The sequence below is a fragment of the Melanotaenia boesemani genome, chromosome 4 (assembly GCF_017639745.1).
Source record: "Melanotaenia boesemani isolate fMelBoe1 chromosome 4, fMelBoe1.pri, whole genome shotgun sequence".
Lineage (NCBI taxonomy): Eukaryota > Metazoa > Chordata > Actinopteri > Atheriniformes > Melanotaeniidae > Melanotaenia > Melanotaenia boesemani.
Window position 1 is genome coordinate 18,065,146 of NC_055685.1, and position 24,300 is coordinate 18,089,445.

The window sequence follows — 24,300 nt, forward strand, 5'->3', positions numbered from 1 at the left end:
GGCAACTTCATTTATTTATATACAAACAGACCAGTCCTGTACAAACACTGTATCTCTCTCTTTATTTATTGATATGACTCATAAATGATCATGCCAGGTGACAGCAGCTGTACCAGATGTTTTGTCTGTTTAAAGCTAAATATAAGATGATCATTCATAACATTATGAGGATGTGTGTAACAATTATCGCTCATAATCATCATCATAATCTCAGACATTTGATCACTCCTGCATTTTGGAAGTGTCTAATATTTGTGAATGCGTTACTATCTCTGTGTTTGTTTGTATTTTAAAACATGCCACAATTCCAGTGTGTCAGATCAGAAATATGTTATTCTTAAATCAGTAATTCAAAAATCAGGAAACTATTTTATGTTTTGGTTCGCTTTCATCTCTGAAGAGATATACAGTATTTAAAAATGAGAAAATGTGTCAACATGAGATGTATGCACACAGTATCTTGGCATAACAAATACAGTTTTGACATGAACACAAAAAACAACTTAAATATATCTAAAAGAGAAAACATCTGAAGGAATCTAAGATATTGTCAATCTTTATAAGTAAATTTTAAATGATTTTCCTGCACTGAGCCTCTCATGTTTTAAAACAACGAATTCAGCTTCACCTGCACCACATTTAACAAAGAAAACCCAATACTTAATCCCATTTAGATAGACTCACTAGACCTCCTTTTGTTTTCAGAACTATCTCAATTGTTCATGACATAGTTCAACAAGGTGTGGAAGACATTGCTCAGAGATGTTGGTTCATATTGACATGATAGCATCACACAGTTGCTGCGGATTTGTCGGCTGCACATCTATGATGAGAATCTCCCGTTCCATTATGTCCCAGAAGTGCTTCATTCGGTCGGGATCTGGTGACAGTGGAGGCCATTGGAGTACAGTGAACTGTGTCATGTTTAATAAACATTATTTGAGCTTTGTAAAATAGTGCATTATCCTACTGGACGTAGTTATTAGAAGATACACTGTGGCCATAAAGGGAGGGACATGGTCAGCAAACTGTGGTGTTTAAATAATGCTCAGCTAGTACTAAGGGGTCCAAAGTGTAGAAAATAAATAAATAAATAAATAAATAAATAAATAAACCATTACACCACCAGCAGTCTGAACCATTGATATGGATCCATGTTTTCAAGATGTTTATGCCAAATTCTGACTCTACCATCTGATTGTGGCAGCTCACCAGGTACTGTTTTCCCAATCTTCTATTGTCCAATTTCAGTAAATCTATGCAAATTGTAGCCTTTGTTTCCTGTTCTTAGCTGACTGGGGTGTAGTCTCTTTAAAGTGGGAAAGACATGCTAATCTAGCTTTGACTTTTGTCTAAAGGTTGTTGATGTGTGTGGAAAATGATAGATGTTAACCCAACCAGATACCTGATTTGTAAGTTTTACTATAATCCAGGACCAACTTATCAATGCAGCAGATATTGGGGGTGCTAATGATATCCTTGAACTTCAGAAAGCTGTGTTGACCATATCTACATGCCTGAATGCATTGAGTTACTGTTATGTCATTGTCTGATTAGTCATTTGTGTTAACAAACAATTGAAAGATGTATAAAGTATAATAAAGTGGCCAGAGAGTATATAATGATGCATAAAGTAATGATTGAACATTTAATTTCATGAAGATCTGAAGTCTAACTATAGAAAGGTGTCTATGTTTATCTTACAATGTTTTGTAACAAATCACTAAACCTAACCAAAGTTACCTAATTAAAAGTGGCAATGGAAAACAACAACAGAAAACCTGTAAAGGGTAAACTGCAGGGCATTATAAGAGCTTGGCAAAGAGTTTTTGAAAACAGGTTTTGAGCTCAGAGAAGAGGTTCACCCCTGAAAAACTCCTTGTCTTCTTAGAATAGCAAAAGAAATTACCCTTAACATTCTCTAGAATCCAAATCATTCAGCCTGTTGTAAATATACACAGTGTATAAATAGAGGATACTGAGACCTTTGGATCCAGTTCCGAGGAAGAAGAGGTTTGGGTTATGCTGGACTGAAGGGTTTGCTCCAGGGTGCCCATGACTGTGGTTGGGCTTGAGAGGCACACATACAAATTTTAGAAGCTCTCCTGCTATCACTGCTGTACCGCAGGCTCAGTGCAACGTTTCATCTGCTTCATGGTGGATTAAAGCATTCTGTGGACACACTGATATATGCTATCACTTGTCATTAAAGGCAAGCAGAGGCCCCTGGAAACAAGCTGGATATAGCAGCTGGACCAGTTCCAGACACCAGGGAACTAATCACTGCACAAGGAAAAATGCCTCATAAAATTGAACAGGATGTATATATATATATATACATATATATATATATATATATATATGGTGTGTTTAATGGATATATGATGGCAACATTATATATGTAGTGAAAGAACAGCTGTGTCCAAAAGGAGAGGCCCTGTTATCAATCAAATGTGTGCAGCACAGTGTTGGTAGATTTTGTCTTTTAACACTGCTACTTTGAAGTAAATGTGTTTGCACCTGGAGCTCAGGTTAACACTCATTTTCAAATGAAAGAATACATCAAAAATATCTGCCTTCAAATGGTCAACAGTGGCAAAAACATGTAGGACAAAGAGTTTTTTTATTTATTTATTGAAATGCATTCCTTGATACATCACAGCAATCTGTATAACAGAAACATGAAAAAAACTACTGAATAGAAAGAGCATTAAAAAGAGTATAAACAAACCAAAATGTACATAATTTACCTGTTGCAAGTTTAACATCAAGTCTAATAACTCTATATTGTCCTAATTATGAGTTACTTTTTCTATTTATGCTAATGTTGCTCATGATTAGAAATGCTTCCCAAACATATTTTGAAGCAAATACAGTCTTTGGGTAAGGAGCTGTTGAAAAGATTGTAATAATAAAAAAGACAGAATATACAAGTTATTACAAAACTATATCAGCATTAGTAAAAGGGACCCATTATGCTGTTTTGGTTATATTTTACAAAGTTAGAATTTCTTTTTAACCGTTTCAAATAATAAGTTAAATGTATGCTAAAGTAATCTCTCTGAGCCTAAAGCACAGGCCTAATATTACCAGAGATTCACTTCAGTTCACCACAGATTTCTTATCATCTGCTACAGACTGTATGAAAAAATATGGATGTAGGCATTGTGATGCTTCAGGTTTAGCATTCTGATTGTCTTTGTGATTAAGTTAAAAACTTATTTCTGAAATTTGAATTACACCAAACTGCAGTAAAAACAAAGATGTGAAAATGAGCATAAGATATCTCTTCTTACAGTGAGATTATAAATTCAGTAAATTATTGATGTATGTAATTGCAGATTTATTATTTGTTATGACTTTTAATTAAATCATAACAAAGGCTGCTATACCTTTTCATAAAAGAATAGAGTTAGAAAAACAATCCATAAAAAGCTGCATATGTCATATAGTTAATTTTCAAAAAGACGCTGTTTTACAAGCAGATTATCCAGAGTGTGAACAGAAGTGTCCTAATCCTCAGTGATCACTTAGGTTTCTTCTGCAGTCTGAAAGAGAAAGAGGAAAAAAAAAAAAAAAACTGTAAAAGTGCTGTATCCTGTCCCACAGTCATGTGACTTGCAATCACCTGCTTTTCCCTCTTGTAACTTCTGCTTTAGCACAGTTTATGTGGTCTTTGCCATGACCTCTGACCTCTACAGAGCAACATCTGTTTGAGGGAAAAGATAGCTGACATAATCCCACACCTTACCCATTGACGTGATTTACACTTAACCTTAATATGTATCCAAAAACAGGATAGTCCCTGGGGGTAAAGTGACTGTAGCACTAGGATTTATCCAGACATTTGCCTAAAACTGTTCATTTCTGATGATCTTGCAATCTGGACTTGAAGACAAATGTTTTCAATAGCATTTATTGATGTATTTAAGTTTCACAATCATTGAAAACCAATTGCATCTTTCAGAGAAGCATTTTGCTCTCAGTTAAAATCAGGTTGGCATCCAATGTTTTCAGTTTTAGACCAGAAACGTGACTATGAAGGCTCAGGTTCCAGATCAGACTGCACAATGATTTTATTTATAAAGCTGAGCTGAGCTGCCCCTAAAGGTAAGATAGGGATCTGTGCAGACCGGTTAGTCACTGTAGTGAAACCTGGCTGCTGAAAGACTTTGCATTCCATGCAGGATTTAGCTGTTCATAGGAAAATGCTCATCTGAACTGAATGCATGGATGATCATCTTAAATTAATTTTTTTTTCCTACAGCTATTTGACTTTTATTTGCAATGGAAAAACATTTAGGATCAATCATCCCCTTAAGGATATTTGCAGAGAATAACCCAGTATTAGAAATCATATTTGTATCATTACTTGCTTTAAGCTAGGACTGCAATTAACAGGTCATGACTATATGACATGTCACTTTACACAGCTTGTTTTGATGCTTTATTGGGGCTATTCACACGATAAAAGGTGCACAAAAGCAGAAGTTGGAACAGCTAGATTGATAAAATGCTTTTATCCTGATGGATTCATTACTCCAAGGTTAAGTTTCCTGAACCAAAATACTAAATGAAGTTGTTCAAGGTAAAATAAAATGAGGAATTATGGTTTTGCTGTAAATAATCTTTCTATATTTCACTCTGAGTTCAAAGAGCCCCAATGAAATATTCAGCAAGTAATAAATTAAACTCTAGATTAATCTATATTCATGTTTATCCTAGTTATTGTCCTTTAAGCTCATCTTAAATACATAAATTGAAGTTCTGTTAAGGCTGATGCATTTTCAAAGAAACAATGTAGAAGTTTGTGAACCTTAAAACTATGTGCCTCTGACTCATTTTGAATTACACCAACTTTTGTTTGCATATTCCTCTGAAACTATCCTGAACTGCTCGGAGTCGGAGATAACGCAGTTCATAGCTTTGATTTCCAGCCTGGCACGACACACTGGTCTGCTTTACAGAACCATGTCACACACTAACAACTAGATATCAAGACTTATGCCATAATCACCAAAGTCAAAAAAAGAAAGAGACAGTCACCATTACATATGGCGCTGTGGGGGATGGACACTGTTTTCACGTTACATCTCAAAACTGTGTAGAGCCAGAGAGCAATAAAAAGGCTAATTCTCTAGTGATGCTTTACCGTCTTAATTTCTCTGTTTACGGATATGGCATTAAATGTAAAGTATATTTAGCTCCCCATAGTTTATTAGTTTAACTTTTGGCACACAGCCCATGGACTCTTTTCATTACTGCAGTCTAATAGATGATTCTGCAGCATCCAGGCATGGACTACCAGACTTGAAAAACAGTTTTTATCCATCTGTAGTCTGTCTACTTAACAATTAAACACCATGCAACACCTCCATCTACTGTAATTTGCATTTGCGCTATCTTGCACATTTATATTTACTCATGCACATTTTTGTTGTACAGGTTTTATTGATGTGTATTTATTGTCTTGTATTTATTTATTTATTTTTTTTGCATATACACTATCCTGCACATTTATATCTAGTCATGCTCTTTTTCTTTTTATTATTATTAATTTTAATTATTATTATTATTATTATTAATAATACTAATAACATTTTATTTATTTTTGCTTGGAGCTTAGGTTTAGTTTTCTCCGAATGCCTGCATTGTCAAAAGATGTTTCATTGCTCAGTACAAACCCTGTTTTGCTGCTGTGCACATGACAATAAACATCTAATCTTCTTGAACAGATGGGAAGTCAGCCCAAAATCCTGTGAGTCCTTCCAGAGTAACAGGTTTCTCATAAAAGTTTTTTTATTTAGCTATAAAAGTCACATTTAAACTGACAGAACATGGTGTTTTGTGTCTGATGGTAGTCAGCATTTTTTACAGTTAAAAATGCTGACTACCAGACAGCAGAAGATTCAGCTACATTTGAAACTCCATTTTCCATATTCATTTGGCTAAGATGATGTAAGAAACTAACTTGGTCCAATGGCTAATAATTTTTTCCTGTATGAAAGTTTCAAAATCAAATACATCCAAACATTAATTCACATGAAAGGAAAAAAATGGTAAACAGTTTAAGATCCATCTTTGAGCCTTATACAAGACTCTTTCCAAGATCAGATTATATTGTGTATGTGAATGATCAGAGACAGAGATGTAACAAAGCAACGGTGTGAACCTAACAGTTTGACCCTGCCTGAGGAATGTGGAGCCGTTGCCGGAGCCGATACCAGCAGGTGTATGAATGTCCGTCTGTCAGCAGACCTCCTGATCACAGCAGCACTACCAACTGCTCAAAGCCAGACCAGGAATGCTTAAAACAGCCAGGAGAAGACAACAGGGGAGGAAGCTGTCCATACAACAACAAGACCCCATGTGGTTAATGTACTGGGAAGTCATAGGTTATGTAGTGTCAGCTGCATTGAGAATTGGGAATATGGTCATAAAAGTGATTTAATTTTTATTCTGTTCATTTTTTAGACTAATCTGAAACACTTCTTGGTTTTAAAGGGTGAAAAATATCCCTTAGTCCATTTCCTTTGCACTATGGTGTCAGGTTGCAAGTGTTGAAGTGGCAGTGGTTCAGGTGGTAGAGCGAGTCTTCCAATAATTCATCTGTCGGCATCGCAAGTGCATGGATGTTCGGTGGTGCTCGGTCCATAGGCGTGGATTGGCTGCCACATTTCCATTAGTCTGTCCCAGGGCAATATATGTAGCTCACCATCGCCAAGTATGAATGAAGAGTGAATGAATAATGGATACAATATAAAACCCTATGGGTGCCTTAAAAAGTGTGAAATCTAATCCATTATTATTAAGTGTTAGCTTGCTTACAAATGTCAATGAGATAAGGAACCCAGGAAACAACTTAGGCTATGTCCACACAGCTCCGAAGCCGGTTCAGGTGTGAAACTGGCAGCAAAAACCAGGAGAAAGGCTTCACTATCCCCACAAAATCACTGTAGTACATATTACAAGGCTGCAGGGGGCACTAAAGAGTAACACTCCAAAGCTAGAACAAGACGTAGCGCATGCGTAGATAAAGGCTCACTGTGTGTTGCTGGAAGTTCACTTGGAAGAAGAGAACAGAAGATGGCTGAGAATTCACTGCGAAGCGAAAAGAAACATTTGTTTGGACTGATGAAGAAGTCGAGCTTCTTCTACAAGTAATGCTGGACTACAAAGCAAAAAAAAAAAAAAATTGAGGAAGGCGTGGAATGGGAATCGGCATGTGTTTGTCACATTGACGTCATATCCTCCAGTTGTGCGGCTACGCTGTCCTCACGTAACACAGACGGTAGAGGTTTCAAACTTATCCAGCTTGGTACCTGGTTTCAGACATGATCGGTGTCATGGAGGCTAATCTCTGGTTTCGTGAACATGAAAGGATGGACTGACTGATGGACTTATGCTGTTTTACTGCAATTTGGCTCTGTAGGGACAAAGCCTCTTGCATTGCTTTAGTCTCTTATGTCCATATGCTGCAAGACTGTTGATAAAATGTTGTTTTTAATTATTTAGAATATTTTACATAAACTTGGTGACATTTATAGACATCTTGAGCAGTGCAGAATAATAACCCCCCCCAGTCTGGGGCATCAAATGACAGCTTTGTTTTTGCTTTATGTCACCGCATCACACACCAGCAACTGGATGTCAACACACTGGCCATGTTGAATGCATACCATGGCTGATTCAGATACACAAGAGGACATTATTGGAGAAAGAGAGAAAATAAATTAAGAAACTGACAGAGCAAAAGATAATTAATTACTAATTTAAGAAATTAATCCACCTTAAAAGCCAAAGACAGCTGATGGCTTCTTTTGGGCAGCAAAGTGAATTCCTTCAATCTGGCTGATGACAGAGATAATACAGACTGACCAATTCTTATTTAATATATGACTTGTAACCCCACGACTACAACATTTAAATCCTCTGGTTAAATTTGACTGATCTATGTAAAGAAATTTAATTTAAAGAATGCAACACAACAGTACTTATGTCACACTCTGGTTCAACTTTCCTCCTCATCAAGGTTGGGTAGCATAGCATAGCATAGTATCTAGGCAGAGTAGATTTGACATTGTGATAGGCTGCAAAATGTCACAGTGTGATTGCTCACCACGAACCCAATGTGGCTCCACAAAAAGTGGAGTAACTATTTCTGCGTTTACTGCAAATTGTTTTCACTATGTTAGTCCCACCTTTTGTTGTTGAGAGCCAGGCAGTGTGGTGTAAAGTAGTGAAACATGCTATTCTAAATTAGGCCTATAAATGTTTTGCAGGTCACCTGCCAAAGCATAAAGAAAGACTCTAGAAAATGTGACTATGAAATGTCTCCTATGCAAATAGCCATGGCCTAGCCGAGCCCTTCATAACTCTTAAAATAAATAGATGTATGTTGTGTCAAAAAGAAAAGGAAAAGTTCAATCATTCTGTTAGTCTTTTCTTAGTAAAACCAGTTTGGATATAGGATTAAAATATTTTAATACCAATGGGTAATAATTGGATGTATGTTCACTTTTAATTTATCTGTTATGCTTCCTACAGATTTTGTCTTGTTCTCAGGTTCTGTCTTGTGCAGAGTTCTGTGTTGAAATATATCCTGGTTTGGACAATACATCACAGCAGCCGCTGCACATCCAGTTCTGCAGAGACTTGCTCAGCAACAGACAAAGAATGTGGGCCAGATGACTCTGACATTGAAGCCACATTATTCTCCTGCTGTCACAGTGTACCCTTTAATTAGGACCGTCTGACCTGTGACCTTTGGAAATGACCATCCTATAACCTCTACAGGTCAAGGAGCTAAGCCAGGAGGCAGACAAATGCTATGCTTTTGTTAAAGAGCTACAAGACAGGAAGTTAATAAGTGATATCAGACAGTATGATGGATGCTGTTGATGTGTAACAACATTACATTGATTTATATGACCATTTAGACCTAAAACCAAGGCCAACACAGTCAAGATGAGCTCTTTATTTTATTTTATTTTATTTTTTTATTTAACCTTTATTTAACCAGGAGATCTTGTCATTATCAGAGACTTTCTTTGACATAAGCACTTTATAACCTCATAATAGGCTCAACTTTATAACTAAAATCAGACTGTCCACTCACACTTGTTTGGTGCATACTTTTCTAGTACTGCATGAAAAGGTGTTTAAAGTCAACATTTAAACAGCAATGACAATAATTATTCTTAATCTTAGGGAAAAGGTCCTGTAAGGTCACTTGTATGCCTGGAATTACTTGCAAATAAATTTATTTGACTAATTTAACTTTTAACAAGGGAAAGCAAACTCTGTTAAAATTGACCTTTGCATCAGAAGGTGCAAGCTGAACTACACACGGTTTTATTAACTCCACCATTACGGAGGTTTTGTTTCCAGCAGCATACATCTGTTTGTCTGTTTGTTTGTTTGTCTGTTTGTCTGTCTGTCTGTCTGTCTGTCTGTTAGCAACATAACTCAAAAAGTAATAAATGGATTTTGATAAAATTTTCAGGAAATCTCTGAAATCGAACAAGGAACAACTGATTAGATTTTGGGGGTGATCTTGATCACTGTCTGGATTCATCAATGTTTTTTTTAGGGATTATTTACTTTTAGGAGATAGAAACTCTGATGGCAAAATTATTCCTAATTCAACAGAAAATGCCCAGAACCATAAAAAAACTCTGTTTGAGATGCAGTTGCTGCCAGGTGTGTGTCAGTCACAGATGTATGACCGGCACCTGATCGGTACCTAATTTGCAATTCTGGAGCCAGTGGCAATCCCATACCTCCAGAATCTGGGAACACAGAGCCAAGACTGTCACAGAATACCTCCAAAACTTGGGATTGGAGAGTGTTGCGGCCACTGCCGATTGCTGGCAGCTGCAGCTCATTCTGACGCTGATTGGTGATCTTAGAGCGCTGCCTGGATTGGCTGGAGCCGGCATACCTCCGTTTCCTCTCCTCTGATTGGCCATGTCTGGACCTATCAGGCTGCAGTTTGTTAAGAGCTGAGGCTAAAAAGGCTGCAGCCGAGGCCAGTTTGGAGGGGAAGCTAGAATGGTGCAGGCTGCTTCCCCTCACCTTGTGCGTTGTGTTTGTGTTGTAGGAGTGAGGCTGATTAGGACAGGTGGCCTCGTCTCCGAGTGTGGCAGATAATTGGTGGCATGGTTTACTGGGTGTCCGCTGTGCTATGTGGTAGTCTGTTTGGTGTTGGTCTGTTCGAGTATGCAGCAGGACATGTCCTGGCTGTTTGTGTGTTCCCAGTGGGGGACGGTAGAACAGACTGTTTAGTTTAGACTTACCTTTTGTTTTACACCTAGTTTCAGTTTTAGCTATGCCGCTTCCTAGCGTGTACTCTGCCTTCGTTATTGTTTGTTTTAAGTTGTGTTGGGCTAGGTTAGGGTTTTGTTTGTGACAGACATCACATTAGTTTATGGAACTGCTGCTCTTTTGTTTGGTTTGGTTTTCACACCGAGTTTTGTATTTTCCTTTGGTTTCACTCGGTGGGTTTTTATATAGGGTTTTATTAATTCCTTTGTGTATTTATTTCAGCAGTTTCACTAACCCCAACACATGTTTTTCCTTTGTTCCAGGTTTTATTCTATGTTCCATGTTTGTGTAAATAAAATGTGCTGTATTCACCTTTTACATCTTCGTCCCGACATAACTTTGTTGCACCCAGTCACACCCCAGATTTGGGTCGTAACAGAGAGTATGGTATGGCCTACCATTAGACCGCAACCTAGTTGAACAGTTGTGGGATCAGCTTGAGTGTATTGTTCATGTTAGTGACCAACACAACCACGCTGGTTGGCCTTCAACAACTCCTGGTAATGGGAGTAATGGGATGCCATCCCACAGCAAATATGACCAGGCTGGTGACCAGTATGAGGAAGAGGCGCCAGTCCGTTGTGATTCTGTATGGATCTTCTACATGTTAGTGAGGTTCCTGACAGTGCAAAATGACAAAAGTTTAAAAATGGCCATTATATGTTGGTTTGTTCTTTTTTACTGCGGGAGAGAGTAATCATCCAATCTAAACAAGAGAGAACATGAACAGAAGAATTTTTCAAGGGATTCTGACAAATTTTTGGGGGCACAACTCACATGTTTAGCTGTGTTGCTCATTCCACAGTATGGTTTTTTATAAGTTATGCCTTGTTGTAAAGGTGACTAATCAGGTTTTCCAACATATAATACAACACCAACTGATGTTATTGAACGAGAGAAATAATAAAAACTCAATTAAAATTCTACCTCCCACTTGACTGGCTTTGTGCAATATGTGAACTGTCCAACAAGAAGAGAGAAGACACTTGACCTGCTGTATGCAAATACAAGAGGCCTACAGTGCTTCAGCTGTACCACCACTTGGCAGATCTGACCTGTGATGCTGATTAGTGGACACACCTTGGATTAACATGTCCCTTTGGTCACATTATTTTCAGTCTTTTCTAGGGGTACCATCATTTTTGTCCAGGCCTGTTTCATGAGTTTATTTTTTTTAAATAATTCTGTTGAAACATGGTTGAAAAGCAATGTCTGACTTTCATTGGTTAAATTTCATAGCTTTTTTATTTATTATTACTTTTGTCAGATTCAAGTTATTTCTGTGACCATTGTGAGTTTTTCTTTCATTAACCGAAGGGTACCAACAATTTTGTCAATGTCTGTAGTTTTTCTTCAACCCTCCTATAAATCCTGGGTGATGAGACAGCCTGTAAATATCTGTTCAGAAAGTGGACACCAGAGGCCAGTAAGTCCCTAAGGGGCTGCTTTGACTGTACGGACTGGGATGTGCTGTTGGAGTCAACCTAGACAGTGCCGTTAACAGAAGGGTGGACTGTATGACAGAATACATACATTTCTGTACAGACATTGTTGCACCAGTAAAAACTGTATGTTGTTATCCGAACAACAAACCCAGAGGTGGGGATATTGAAGTGGTGCAGACCAAAAAATACCTGGGTGTGCATTTGGACAACAAACTGGAATGGTTCCCACACATGGAGGTGGCCTATCAGAAGGGGCAGAGCTAAAAGAAGTAAAGAAAGAAGTACGGCTCTTCTCTCTTCAGAAGCTCAGGTTGTTTGATGTATGCAGTGAAATAATGCATATGTTTCATCAGTCAGTAGTGGCAAGAGCTATTTTCTTTTCTGCTGTGGAGGCAGCATTAAAGACAAGGACAAAAAGAGACTGGATCAGCTCATTAGAAAGGCTGGATCCCTTCTGAGCACCAAAACCTTGGACACCTTGGAGCAGGTGGTGGAGAGGTGCACAGGTTCTATCATAATAAAAATTATGCTAATTTTAATGTTCTCTTTATGACTTTATAAACTGCAATAGCTAGACCAAAACATCATGGTATTTGGTGGGATCTGAGGAAAAGATAGGGGAAAGCCAGCCTCCACCAGCTGTTTTTTCTCCTTGCAGCACAAAGGGAGTATCGGTTTGTGTTTCCTGACAGTCCCTCCCTTCTGTAAAGCCGCCCAGGTGTAATCTCTAACATGCCAGTTTGAACCACATCAAACATTTCAAGCAGGAAGCTTCCCCTCACTGTTATTACTGAGACAAAGATCCTGCTTTCAGCACATTTCCCATTACCATTTTGCCTCCCATAAATCTGTTTTTACATGGAAATAGTGATTTTTAAAACATTTTACTTTCCTGTACCACTCACTTCAGAAACAACAAAAGCTCAAGAGAGACAAACCAGTCCTGGACGTTTGACTCTCCTCATCTTCATGACCTATCTCTGAACCAGCAGCTGCCAATAAAACAAGCTGCTTTTAGCACACCAACACTACTTGTCTTACACAGTAAATTCTTAGTCTGGCACTTCCTCACCTCTGCCTCTTCCTAACTGGGAAATATTCATCCCACACAAGACAGTTTCCTTTAGCTTTAACCATCAAACATAAAAGCTGTGCTCTAACTAGAAAATAACACAGTAAAGTCCCCCAGTCTAATTATGCTGGTTTGGTTTATGACCTGTCAGCTCATATACATTATCTTCTGCTGCAGCCTTTCAGCTTCAGCCTGCTCATCACTTCCTAAACCAGGTGTTCACTTTTTCTTTTTACTGAGTGTTTTTCAGTCTCTTTCACTGTTTAAACCCACATGATGTACATTGAGCCAGGAAATGTGGGCTTATTATGATGGCAGTCCAAAACTTGTTTCAACTTTCAAGTCTCTTGAACATCATTAAAACATCTGGTGATAATCTTTAAAGGAGCAACTCATTTGCAGTCTGAAACTCTCAAGCTTTTTGCAGGAAAACAAAAAAAAAAAAACTGATTTGGGCTCCTAATTGGAAATAAATAAGCAATGTTGGTGTCATTTTTAACTCATTTGACAGCAGCAGAAACATTTCTTTCCCATTTAATCAAACTGAATATGCCGAACATAGTGCAGTACAATATCATGCAAAAACAATCTTAGACCATATTCACTCTCTGGAGCATATTACTGAACCCAGACATACAGCTGGAGTTAAAAAAAAATGGCAGCAGTCTGCATTTACCCTTTAGAGTCCTGATAAAAGCCACACTGGGACATCACATTAAGACACTGAAGCAGCTGCAGTACTTTAAATAATCAAAACTTGGGCAATTCCTACAGGTGTTTAGAGCATCTTACTTGTTCAGCATGTTGAAAAACTGTGTTCAAGTTGTTCCTGGAGGAAGATAAAATGCGGTTTTGACAGAATGCATTTCAAGAAGTCAAAGCAGGATAAGTCCAGCCATGAAATATATGACCTTTTCTTTAGATCAACTTTATTAATGTGTGCGTGCTGAAAATCAAAGCTTGGACTACACTATACGGTAAATACACAGAGGAGCAGAAACAGAGATGCTTTGGATTTCTGAAGCTGGTGTTTTTGTAAGAACAGAGATGAGCCGTGACTGCTAACACAGAACTCCTGAGCGCTTTGCTTTTCAGATGTGAGCTTATCATCGGCTGTTAAGAGTGGTGTGAATTCCTCAGCCCCAGGCTGCAGCCATGGGTGTTTCTGAGCTGATAAGAAGAGAAAGGGACCACAGGTGCCGTACATCCTGAAGCATGTGATGATTAGACTGAGGGGCTCCATGTCACTACTCGTGTGAGAAGAATCTCTACCATCAGTGACAGACGCAGCCTGATGGATCTAAAGAACAAGTGATCGAAGTCAAGTGTGATTTACAGTTTGGTAAATTAGACTTTCTTTTAAATGGAAAAGAGGTTGCATTTTCTATCAAGATTTATGGTACAGAAGCGTAAAGATGATCAAAGCAAGATTTTTCAAACTGTGGGACCTTTCTCTGTGGAGTTTGCATATTTTCCCTGCGCACACAAGTTCTCTCAGATTACTCTAAATTCCTCCCACAGTCCAAAAAATATGCATGTTAGGTGGAGTTTCTAAATTTCCTGAGGAGTGAGTGTGGGCGAAAGAGTTGTTTGTTGTCCTGGGTGTACCCTGCTTCCTGCCTAGTAGCTGCTGGGATTAGGTCCAGCCCCCCTTTTACCTTACATTGGAATAAGCAGGTATGGACAATGGACAGGATACAATATGATCTCAAGGTCTATGTTTTTGCTTGGTATTCATTGGTAGAGCTTGATCACTTAGTTAAAATACACTGAACAAAAGCTCCTGAAATTCAGTGAAATGCATATGAAATAACACTTTATCTAACACTGATCCTCCGTTTAGGATACAGTTTCCACAATGTGTATTTATAAACCAAAAGATGACAGGCTATTAAGATGATTTATAATTTTGGGATAAGCACATCTTGTAAATTTAGAGTTAACAGTTCTGACTAATCTATTTTTAATTTATTAATTCAGGACAGGAAGCTGTAACATAGTACTCCCTGTGGTCGAATGTGGAAGGGGTTGTCCCTTTTATTAACACCTGAGACGGCTGAGCAGCTGTAGCAAAGCATTCGTCAGGTGTAGTCTTACCTAGTTTCCAAGGAATAACACAGTTACAAGGTGACAGCAGTTTCTCATACTGGACAATCATGAGTACGTTCCCAGGCTGTAATGCTCGTCTTCATGTCTGGAGACAAACAGGCAACGGGTTAGCGGTGAGTTGCATGTGGATGCAACTTAACATTGATCACATTTTCAAATTATTTGACAACAATTTTTGTCAAAAAGAACACAATAGCTCTGACTAAGTTTGCCAGTTAGCAAGAGGAAGTGTTTACACATCTGCTTATTGCAGGAGAAAAAGGGAATTAGCAGAAAAGCTACCTACAGTAAACCAAGCACATCAGCAATAAACAGTTGGAGGGTATGGAGACATATGCAGGAGTTACTCTGTTTTTACTTGACATGCATTAACATTAACAGTTTTTTTTTTTTTAATGTGCAGTGATCCAAAACAAGATATAATGCTCCCTGGAGCTGGTGTGTTGGGTCTTGGAAACAAACAAATTCTAATTCCCAAAAAGTCACATGAAAGTGGGCTCTCCACTAACTCAGCTGAAACTTTAATCCTTCATGTTGCATGACATGTCATCCAAACTAGCTAGAATCACATGTATAAGATGTGCCAACATCTAGTGGGGAAATTGCAGATTGCAGCTGAGTGAATACACCACCCTGCTCACCCTGCCTATCCAGTGTGCAGGAGAAAGTGGAGTAACAATCATTAACAAACACCAACCTCTCCTCTGACCAATGTCTACATTGTTGCTGTTGTTCCCGTTTGTCTCCTTCAGTGACTCCACAGAAGTCTTGTTGGAGACAACACCTTCATCATCAGTTTTCTCTTCTGCACTGGGGTCAGCTGGTGCAGGAGGACTCTGCGGCTCAACAGTTGCTGGTAGACTCTGTGGTTCTGCCGCTGCAGGAGGACTCTGCTCTGTGACATCCACTTTGGGTTTGTCCTCTGAGCTGTCTGGAGCTGGAGCTGCAGGCTCAGTGCTGATATCAGCAGCAGGTTTATCAGTCTCAGCTGTTAATGACAAAAAAAAGCTAATTGTATTTTATATTTTCATGCATTTATATACTGTGCTTCTTTTAAGATAACTTATTAATGTAAAACTTTAACATGTGGACTGTCATCATTTCATAAAAGAGAACACTCAATTTATTAACTGCAACATCTAAAGTTCCTTTTAAAAAAACTAAACAAACTTAAGTAATACTTTTAAGACATTTCAACATCATTTCAAAGTTCAATGATGCTGTAGATTTGCTTTTTGGATAAGTGTGTTCTGTATTTAGCTGCCACATAATAACATCCTTTTGACTTGTACAGCCTGAAGTAGTTTGTTCTTATGTGGGAATTATCTTGAACAACAGCATTTCGGGGGGCCACCATGTTGGTAATGAGGCGAGTGATTACTAACCAGTTTCTAATGAGCCACAGTCATGCAGCTGTTGGAGGCTGTGGGAAAGTAGGGTGGCCCCATCATTATCTGGCCCAGTTTTAGGTGGAGGGAAAGCAGAGATGAGGGGGAGAGGGAGATCACTGGCTGAGGCATAATTCTACCACAACTAAGATGGCTCAGGTGTACAGTAAGTCCAGCCTTCAGAATAATATCACAGCTGTCTGGTTCATACCAGATGACAGGACTTCTACACAACTTCTACAGGGCTTCTCATTTTGTACACTGGCAATGGAAATGTGATCCATAGTTGGAACCTGTGATTTCAGAAGCCACTGTTTCAAATATAAAGTTAAAAAAAAAAAAAAAAAAAAAAAAGACTAGCGAATAGTTATATTCAGTCTCACTGAAGCAATTACGATCACATGGAATTCCATAATTTTTTGTGAGGATATGCATGGTGCAAAAAGGATTATTTCCAATAATTTTGGTAAATGGTTGAATATTAATTTGCAGTTGCCTCACTGGATCAAATTTTATTTTTAAGTAAACAGCTTTCCCTTCAGGCTCAGATACAGTTTGAATAAATTTTTTAAACAAGAATTAGCCAAGTGACGGTATGAGAAGAAGCTGGGTTAGAATTCACATATGTTATTATATAAATTATTTTTGTTTTATACTCTGAAAGTTCTATACTGAATCTACTCAGACCACACAGCAACAGCACATATGGTCGGACACCTAATTTCATGTAATCAAGATGGTTTCCTCCCATCTTTCCTTGACTCAGACATTTCCATTGAGTCCAGGGTGAGGCGTTAAAGGCATAAAAGGTCCTTTTTATTTGGCAATTTGATCATGTTTTCCAGTTGCATCTAATAAAGACCAGTAATGACTTGTGGCAGCAGTGGGGATCCAACATAGTTACTGTGGCTGTGTGAGAAAATGCAAAGAAACAATTTAAGTATAAAACATGCTTCCAGTCATAAGACAAGAAGGTTAGGGTTAGCTTCTGTTTCTTCAGACAGGTAGGACTGACATCTATTACAGGTTCCTGAAACAGTCTGTCTAAAAGGATTTATTTGTTTGCTCACTGAGCAGCTATCAACTGCAGAACAGTTATAAAGATTTTTGTCTCGTACAAGATTAGATGACAAGTTGGTCAAACTGGATTACTACGAGCAGTTAGGATAATTGTAGTTCTGTTCTGCTTCCGCTCAGGCCTTATGCAGCTGTTCCACCTACACAGGTGATTTTACTTTTGCTGATTAGACCTCTGCTTACAGATGTGGGAGCCGATGCAGACAATGAGCTGAAGTCAGCTGGAACAGCAGTGTTGCAACTCTGCTTCTCCTTCACCTAAATGTGCTTTAAAGCCAGATTTTCAAAATTACATCCATCTCACCTTCCAAAAATATTTACAACTAGCCTTGTAAGATTTTACAGCCAGTGAGTTTCTTGGCCCACAATGTCAGTGCATTAATATACTTACATTATCTTTCTAACTAACTATCTTTTCTAACTAAAATTTCCTTAGAAATAAGTATTGGACAATAATATTACATAAGTGTAGAGGTGGAAAATCACACTGCTGATAGTACATTTCCATCTGCAAAAGAAAAAAAGTGCAACTTATAAATGTCCCTGTACAAAAATTCTCAGTTCATGTCAGCTATGTGTATGTGATGTATGTGATGATGAGTTTCCAGTTTTGCTTTGATGGTTATCTCAATCTGTGGTTTTAGATGAGGAAGGAAATGAGTAACACGTTAATGTGGCCAGTTCCGAGAAAGAAACACTTCTCTGACCCCAAACTAACAGACAAAAAAAAATATATATATATATATATATATATTTATATATATATATATAATTTAATTAATTGTCCCCTCCCCCTCCGTGGGCGGTCTCTCATCCATCCAAGCTCCGGTCCTCTACCCGAGGCCTGGGAGCTTGAGGGTTCTGCGCAGCATCTTTGCTGTTCCTAGGACTGAACTCTTCTGGACCGGATCTGTTGTAGTCACTCTTCCAGTTTGGGGGTAACTGCCCCAAGTGTTCTGATGACCACGGGCACCACTGTTGCCTTCACTTTTCAGGCCTTCTCAAGTTCTTCTTTCAGGCCTTGGTATTTCTCCAGTTTCTCATGTTCCTATTTCCTGATGTTGCAATCGCTTGGTATAACGATGTCAACCACAACTGCTTTCCTCTGCTGTTTGTCCATCACCACAATGTCCGGCTGGTTTGCCATTACCATTTTGTCGGTTTAGATCTGGGAGTCCCACAGGATCTTAGCTCGGTTATTCTCTACCAACTTCGGAAGTGTTTCCCCATCTTGACCCAGGGGCTTCTAGTCAGATGTTCCTGTACACTATACCAGCCACTTGGTTATGACGCTCCTTGTAAGCTTTCCCTGCCAGCATCTTACACCCTGCAGTTGTGTGCTGGATTGTCTCAGAGGCCTCTTTGCACAGTCTGCACCTGGTGTCTTGTCTTGTATGGTAGATCTGGGCCTCTATTGCTCTGGTGCTCAAGGCCTGCTCCTGTGCAGCTGTCTTTCAGTCCCGCCCTTTCTAGCCGTTGGTAGGATTTCTCAATATCAGCCACTTCAGTGATCTGTCGGTGGTACATCCCATGGAGGGGCTTTTCCTCTCATGATGGTTCCTCCCATATATATATATATATATATATATATGTATATATATATATTAAATCTGCTAATACAACTGCATCTAAATGAACTGTATAACCCTTTGACAGTATGTTTTGGGTTTAGTTTTTTGAATCATTTATTCTTAATTTGGTGTCATGGACAAAGAACAATCAGTAACAGGATGGCCAGATTTTAAATCACAAAAACAACAAAACTAACTGAAATAAAATGGTGCAAATAATCCACAATTAGCAAAAAGCACAGTAGAGTAATGAGAAACACTGAAGAAAACATTGTTTTGGCTGTCTTTCATTGTGTCTTTCCCCTCAGAGAAAGAAAACAATGTTACACGTAGCTGCTTTTCAAAGCTACCATCAACACTGTCCACTACAACACTGTGTAGACACTTCCAGGCATGCTTTTACCTTTTAACATAGGAAAACCTTAAAATAAAACAGGAAAACGTCAGGAAAATGAGCAGAATAAGAATGAGCCACTGTGGGCTTTATTTTCTTTCTCACAGCATAATCCATTTAATTTATAGAGGACCACCATCTCTTGGATTAAACATTTCGATTGTTTTTTTCAATTTCTACATCGAAAAAAACCTTCCAACTTACCTCCTGACTTGCTAAGTATTAAGGCACAAAGACTTTTTTTTAATTTCACTATAATCTGAATCATAAAGAATAGTTTTTGCTTATATCTTTTGGCAAAATCATGTGTTCAACAACCCCTGTTTCAGAGATATTAGGCATCAACTGCAATGATTGCACTCAAAAAGGGTTTCCATTTCCATCAAGTGGTAGATTTCAGTACTGCAGGCCGTGCTTTTAGATTTTTCTCTTCATCAGTTGTGTGCACAATTTTCATCTGAACATTTAAAAGATAAAACAAAACAAAACACTTGGCAAAGGTTAAACGATGGTGAGGCTTTATATTGTGAGGAAATCAATCCCACAGAGCAAACCTTCTCAACACTAGCAAAACAAAGTACCTGACAACTGGATTTATAGGACAAAAAGAAGAGAAAATAGGTGTAATGCTGACATTTGTGGGAGTCAGTTACACATAAAAAATGGCTCAGTCATCACAGAAACCACTATACTTCCTGAGGAAGTTACTATTGTAACTTCTTGTTTGCTTTTAAAAAGGTGCAACAGAAAAGACCTCAACAGGAAACGTTGCAAACTAACTTGGAATTTGCACAGTTAATTAAGTAGAAATGAGCAGAGTGTCATAGCTGCTCCTCTACCAAATATTAGTAATATTAGTGAGAACCAAGCCCACTGCCCAATAAGAAACCCAGACAACCACCACTAGTTCACTGTGTCAATAACACCATATTTTTTAACAATAACTTATAATAAAATGCTTTTTGTATCAGTAATAGGGGAAGCTGCCAACGTATTTAATTTTAAAGCCTCTTGGTGAATAATGATGCTAAAATTAGATCTTAAATCTCAAATCTGGAAAATTTGACTACTTTTGAAGCCATATGTGTTTCAAACTAATACAGGCAGAATCTATTTCAATGTTGTAAATGAATCAAAGCATGTACTGTGATCAGCTTGTCGTATTCTTATTAAATTTAGCATGCAGAGAGCTGCCTCAAACTGTGCTTCCTTTAACTCTCTTACAGAAGAGGAAGGAAAACTACACAATTAGCTCACAACTCGCACTAACTATTTAGCAAAGTCCTGCTTGTCAAGCCTTCACAGAAAATTCAAAAATAAAAATAAGACAGGAGTTTCAATTTTACCTTTCTGCACTTCTTGTTCTTCTTGTGTTTCAGGTTTGGGTTCCTCTTCTGATTCTTGTTGCTCTTTTGCAGTATTTTCTGGGCTTTCAAAGGTTTGCAGACCTGTAAAATATCCAAGAATGAAGAAATATAATATTTGTGAAAATAAACTAACAAAGATGCTTGTTTGAAGTGGTATAATATGTTTTTTGGTATAGAATTAGCTGTTGATGTGGAGGTGCTGGACTCACCGTTTTGAGGTGCAGCATCAATAGGTTGTTCAGGGTCTATAGTACTGAGCGGGATGGTGGCTTCATCTGGTCTGGAAGTGAGATCAATGGAGCGCTATGGAAAGAAAAAATACAAAGTACACACAAAGTAGTACCTTTATTTTATTTCTTATGTGCAACATATATCGCAGGATTACTGAAAGTCTAGTACCACTGACCTGAGCCAGAGTAGCTGTGCCTTACATTTCCAGTCTTTATACTGGCTGCAGCTTTATATTTAGTACTCAGCAGATAATAAGCCAATAAATATATTTGTTACATCTTGGAGTCAAAAGACTACTCTACTTACCCTTCCTCTCTTTCGTGCAACACAACAAGCAACTAGAAATACAACAGCTGCAATGATGATCAAGATCAGGATGACGATGCCTGAAGACAGAAAATAGCCAACATTATAGTTAGAAATCCATACGGGTTGTAGCTGATTATCATTGTAGAGCAGAACATGTCAACTCACCTGTGCTGTCACCTCCCTTTGATGGAGAATTGGTACCTAGAAAATATACAAAATACCAATTTTCAAGAACAGAAATAATTCACAAAAACTGCAAACCATGAGGCTAAAAACATTTTCAAATGATTTATACAATTTGCACATTTATTAGTCATAACTGAGTTTCTAAAGTTAAATATTTTCTTTTAATTTGGTTATAAAACAGCAATAACATGTCTCTAGTAACTTGGGGGTATTCAGACAACACAACAGTGTCATCACTGAGCTGTGCTAACATGTTCTAGCAAACACAAACAGATGTAGGGCTGTTCATATATACTTATTTCTATTATATTTGTTAAAAAGGTAATGTTTGTCATCCACTTTTATGGTAAGGTTGCAACGTCATTAGAGTATCGAGCAATAAAGTTACGCACCCAAAATCCTGCAATGCACCCAATGCAATTTAGATTTTTCTAAATCTTTTATTCTCGCTAAATCCTCTCGCTTTTTCATAATAGTCTTTTCTTCAACACTTTTAGTCTTTATCAGTCTCTTGAACTGCATGATAATAAGTCTAGAAATCTGCAAAGCTCACTGGAAACAAATGCATGATTACTGTATTACCAACTTATAGTACACTTCTGAATTGATTAAAACAAACAAACAAACAAACAAAAAAACTTTATTTTTTAAAAAATAGGGTTTCACAAATTTGTCTATTTGAAGAATTTGTTCTTTACAACCAATCAAAACAGTCAAACTCAGTGTAAAGACTTATTACTGTAATTTTAAGAAATGAAATAAAGTAAAGTTTGAAATAACTTTACAAATTTCAGCAAATCATTTGGTCCTCATATATTAAAAATGTCTAACTGCCTTTATTTCTTTCTACTGACTACATTGTTTTTATTGTAGTCTTCACCAACATTAAAACAGTTGGTCTTTAGATCAAACGGAGCAGAAATTCAAATGAAGAGGTGGGATTAAGTTAGCTTAGACTTCTTCCCACTCATTCTTCAACACATCTGTATTTAATTAGATACTGTTTGTTTTGTACTATCCATACTGTTCAAATAAATAAGTAAATTAGCAAAAAAAAGAGCAAAAATCCCAATAGGAAACATGATCTTAGCAACTCATTGTTTTCAGGGCTTGTAAATAAAATGGTGGTTTGGACTAAATACCATCTGAACATCTTCTCTCTCTTTTTTAACCCCTTTTGTTTAATCTAATCCCACATATATTATGTTTTCATGGTGTCTCAGTATTTGATGATGTAAAACAAAAATCCCAGCTCACTCTTGGGGATGTTTGTTGTAGTGATAGGTTTTGTTGTTTCAGGAGGAGGTGTGCGGGAGGGCACAGTGGACAACGCAACCTTAGAAACATCTGAAACAAAAGAAGAAGTAATGACACAACATGTTTTCACTGTGTATCAATGTTTGCTAATATAAAACAGAAATTCAAGCTTACTCTGGGTGATGTTGTTTGCTATGGTGGTAGACATAGTTGGTTTAGAGGAGAGAGGTGTGAGGGAGTGCACTGTAGCTGCATGGTTTTCTGAGAAGGATAATAAAATCACATTGCGAAAAACACAAACAATAACTGAAACAAATAAGAAATTATCATGAATGGATGGACTACAGGGGTCAAATCCATCACAGCCCAGATTTAAGGACTCTAAATGGCTCTCACCGTTGCTCAGAGTTGTTGCATATGTGATGGTGATGTTGCTGCTACCAGTAGTATTTACGATATTGGAGATGTTCGTGGTGCCGGGTGCATCATAGGTGTTATTGTTTTGTGAATTGTTTAAAGCCTGGTCTGCTGTTGTCTTGCCTGCTAAAAGAGATGCCACAACCAAACCTACAAAATATATTTTAAAGAATCCATTAGTTGATTACTGATATCAACAAATAATAAACATGAAACCATACCAATGAGAATTTGTTTCTTACAACCGTATTAAAGTTCAGATTCAACAAACCCTCCCCTGAGCTGAGCACAACGGAAACTATGATGAAGCTATGATGCATAAATTGTATCAGCTGTGAGAGTGGATAATGGAAAAAACTACTTGGAAGCCAAAGAAACAGAATTTTCTTTAACACCTTTAAATGATTAGTAACAGATATTGAAAATATTACTGCAGAACTGTTTGAGGTTCAAATAAATTTGCACTTATAATGCACCCAAACAGCAGAAAATACAAAAAAACACAATTACAAGAGGTTTAATCAGACATAAGGTCTATTTCTTTTGTTCCAACAATTTAACAGTTAGTATTGTTTTCTATATGTATTTATAATAACAGGTCAGTTTAATTAAATGCAGATATATACAAATACATAAATAGTCTTACCGAGGAGAAATGAGGAAATTGACGGCATGGTAAGTTCGATGGTGAAAGCAGATGGAAAATTTTAATTTATATATATACAAATATAATTTTTATAAATATATGTATATATCAAAGCTCTGTGCTCAAAAGGGAAGCTGTCATATACTGGCTTCTTTCCTTAATGCTTCAGATCATTGCATGTCACTGAGGTAAGAAAAAGAGGATCAACGCCTCTGACCACAGCAGTACGCTATTGTAATTACTGTTGCACAAACTGAGTAGTACTGGTACATTGCTTCAGATGCTCCTCTTACTGCCAACAACATAAGACAGGAAATGCTTTACTGCTGCTTTAGAGCTCAATAAATCTAGATCCATTTGCATTTGAGAGCAAATACTTAATATTCTCCTTCTATAGCTAAGAAGGTTGAGGGTGCTGAATTGATCTCCAATTTTCCACTGTTTCCTACTTAGTGGATTAAACAAACAAAGTAGTTAAAAAAATAGGAAAAAGAAAAGAAAATAG

The 24,300-nt window shown here is 37.7% G+C and overlaps 1 protein-coding gene across 3 annotated transcripts; it reads right to left on the bottom strand.

Moving 5' to 3' along the window:
* Nucleotides 1-1,466: 1,466 nt before the first annotated feature.
* On the bottom strand, nucleotides 1,467-23,939 carry si:dkey-27h10.2 (hyphal wall protein 1). 3 transcript variants are annotated; one of them, XR_006010040.1, is made up of 14 exons: nucleotides 23,796-23,939; nucleotides 23,129-23,299; nucleotides 22,907-22,993; nucleotides 22,733-22,822; nucleotides 21,455-21,490; nucleotides 21,287-21,366; nucleotides 20,959-21,052; nucleotides 20,729-20,830; nucleotides 15,650-15,940; nucleotides 14,941-15,037; nucleotides 3,480-3,548; nucleotides 2,493-2,494; nucleotides 2,124-2,129; nucleotides 1,467-1,478 (listed from the first exon to the last, which is right to left on the bottom strand). XR_006010040.1 is itself a non-coding variant. In XM_041983377.1 (11 exons), exons 1-10 carry the CDS (start codon nucleotides 23,821-23,823, stop codon nucleotides 14,985-14,987), a joined length of 1,020 nt encoding a protein of 339 aa, XP_041839311.1. In that variant the 5' UTR covers nucleotides 23,824-23,939; the 3' UTR covers nucleotides 2,629-3,548; nucleotides 14,941-14,984. The 3 variants fall into 3 exon arrangements, 2 of the variants coding, with proteins under 2 accessions (XP_041839311.1, XP_041839310.1); XM_041983377.1 differs by lacking the exons at nucleotides 1,467-1,478; nucleotides 2,124-2,129; nucleotides 2,493-2,494 and having other exon boundaries at nucleotides 2,629-3,548; nucleotides 22,907-22,981; XM_041983376.1 differs by lacking the exons at nucleotides 1,467-1,478; nucleotides 2,124-2,129; nucleotides 2,493-2,494 and having other exon boundaries at nucleotides 2,629-3,548.
* Between the last annotated feature and the right edge of the window lie 361 nt (nucleotides 23,940-24,300).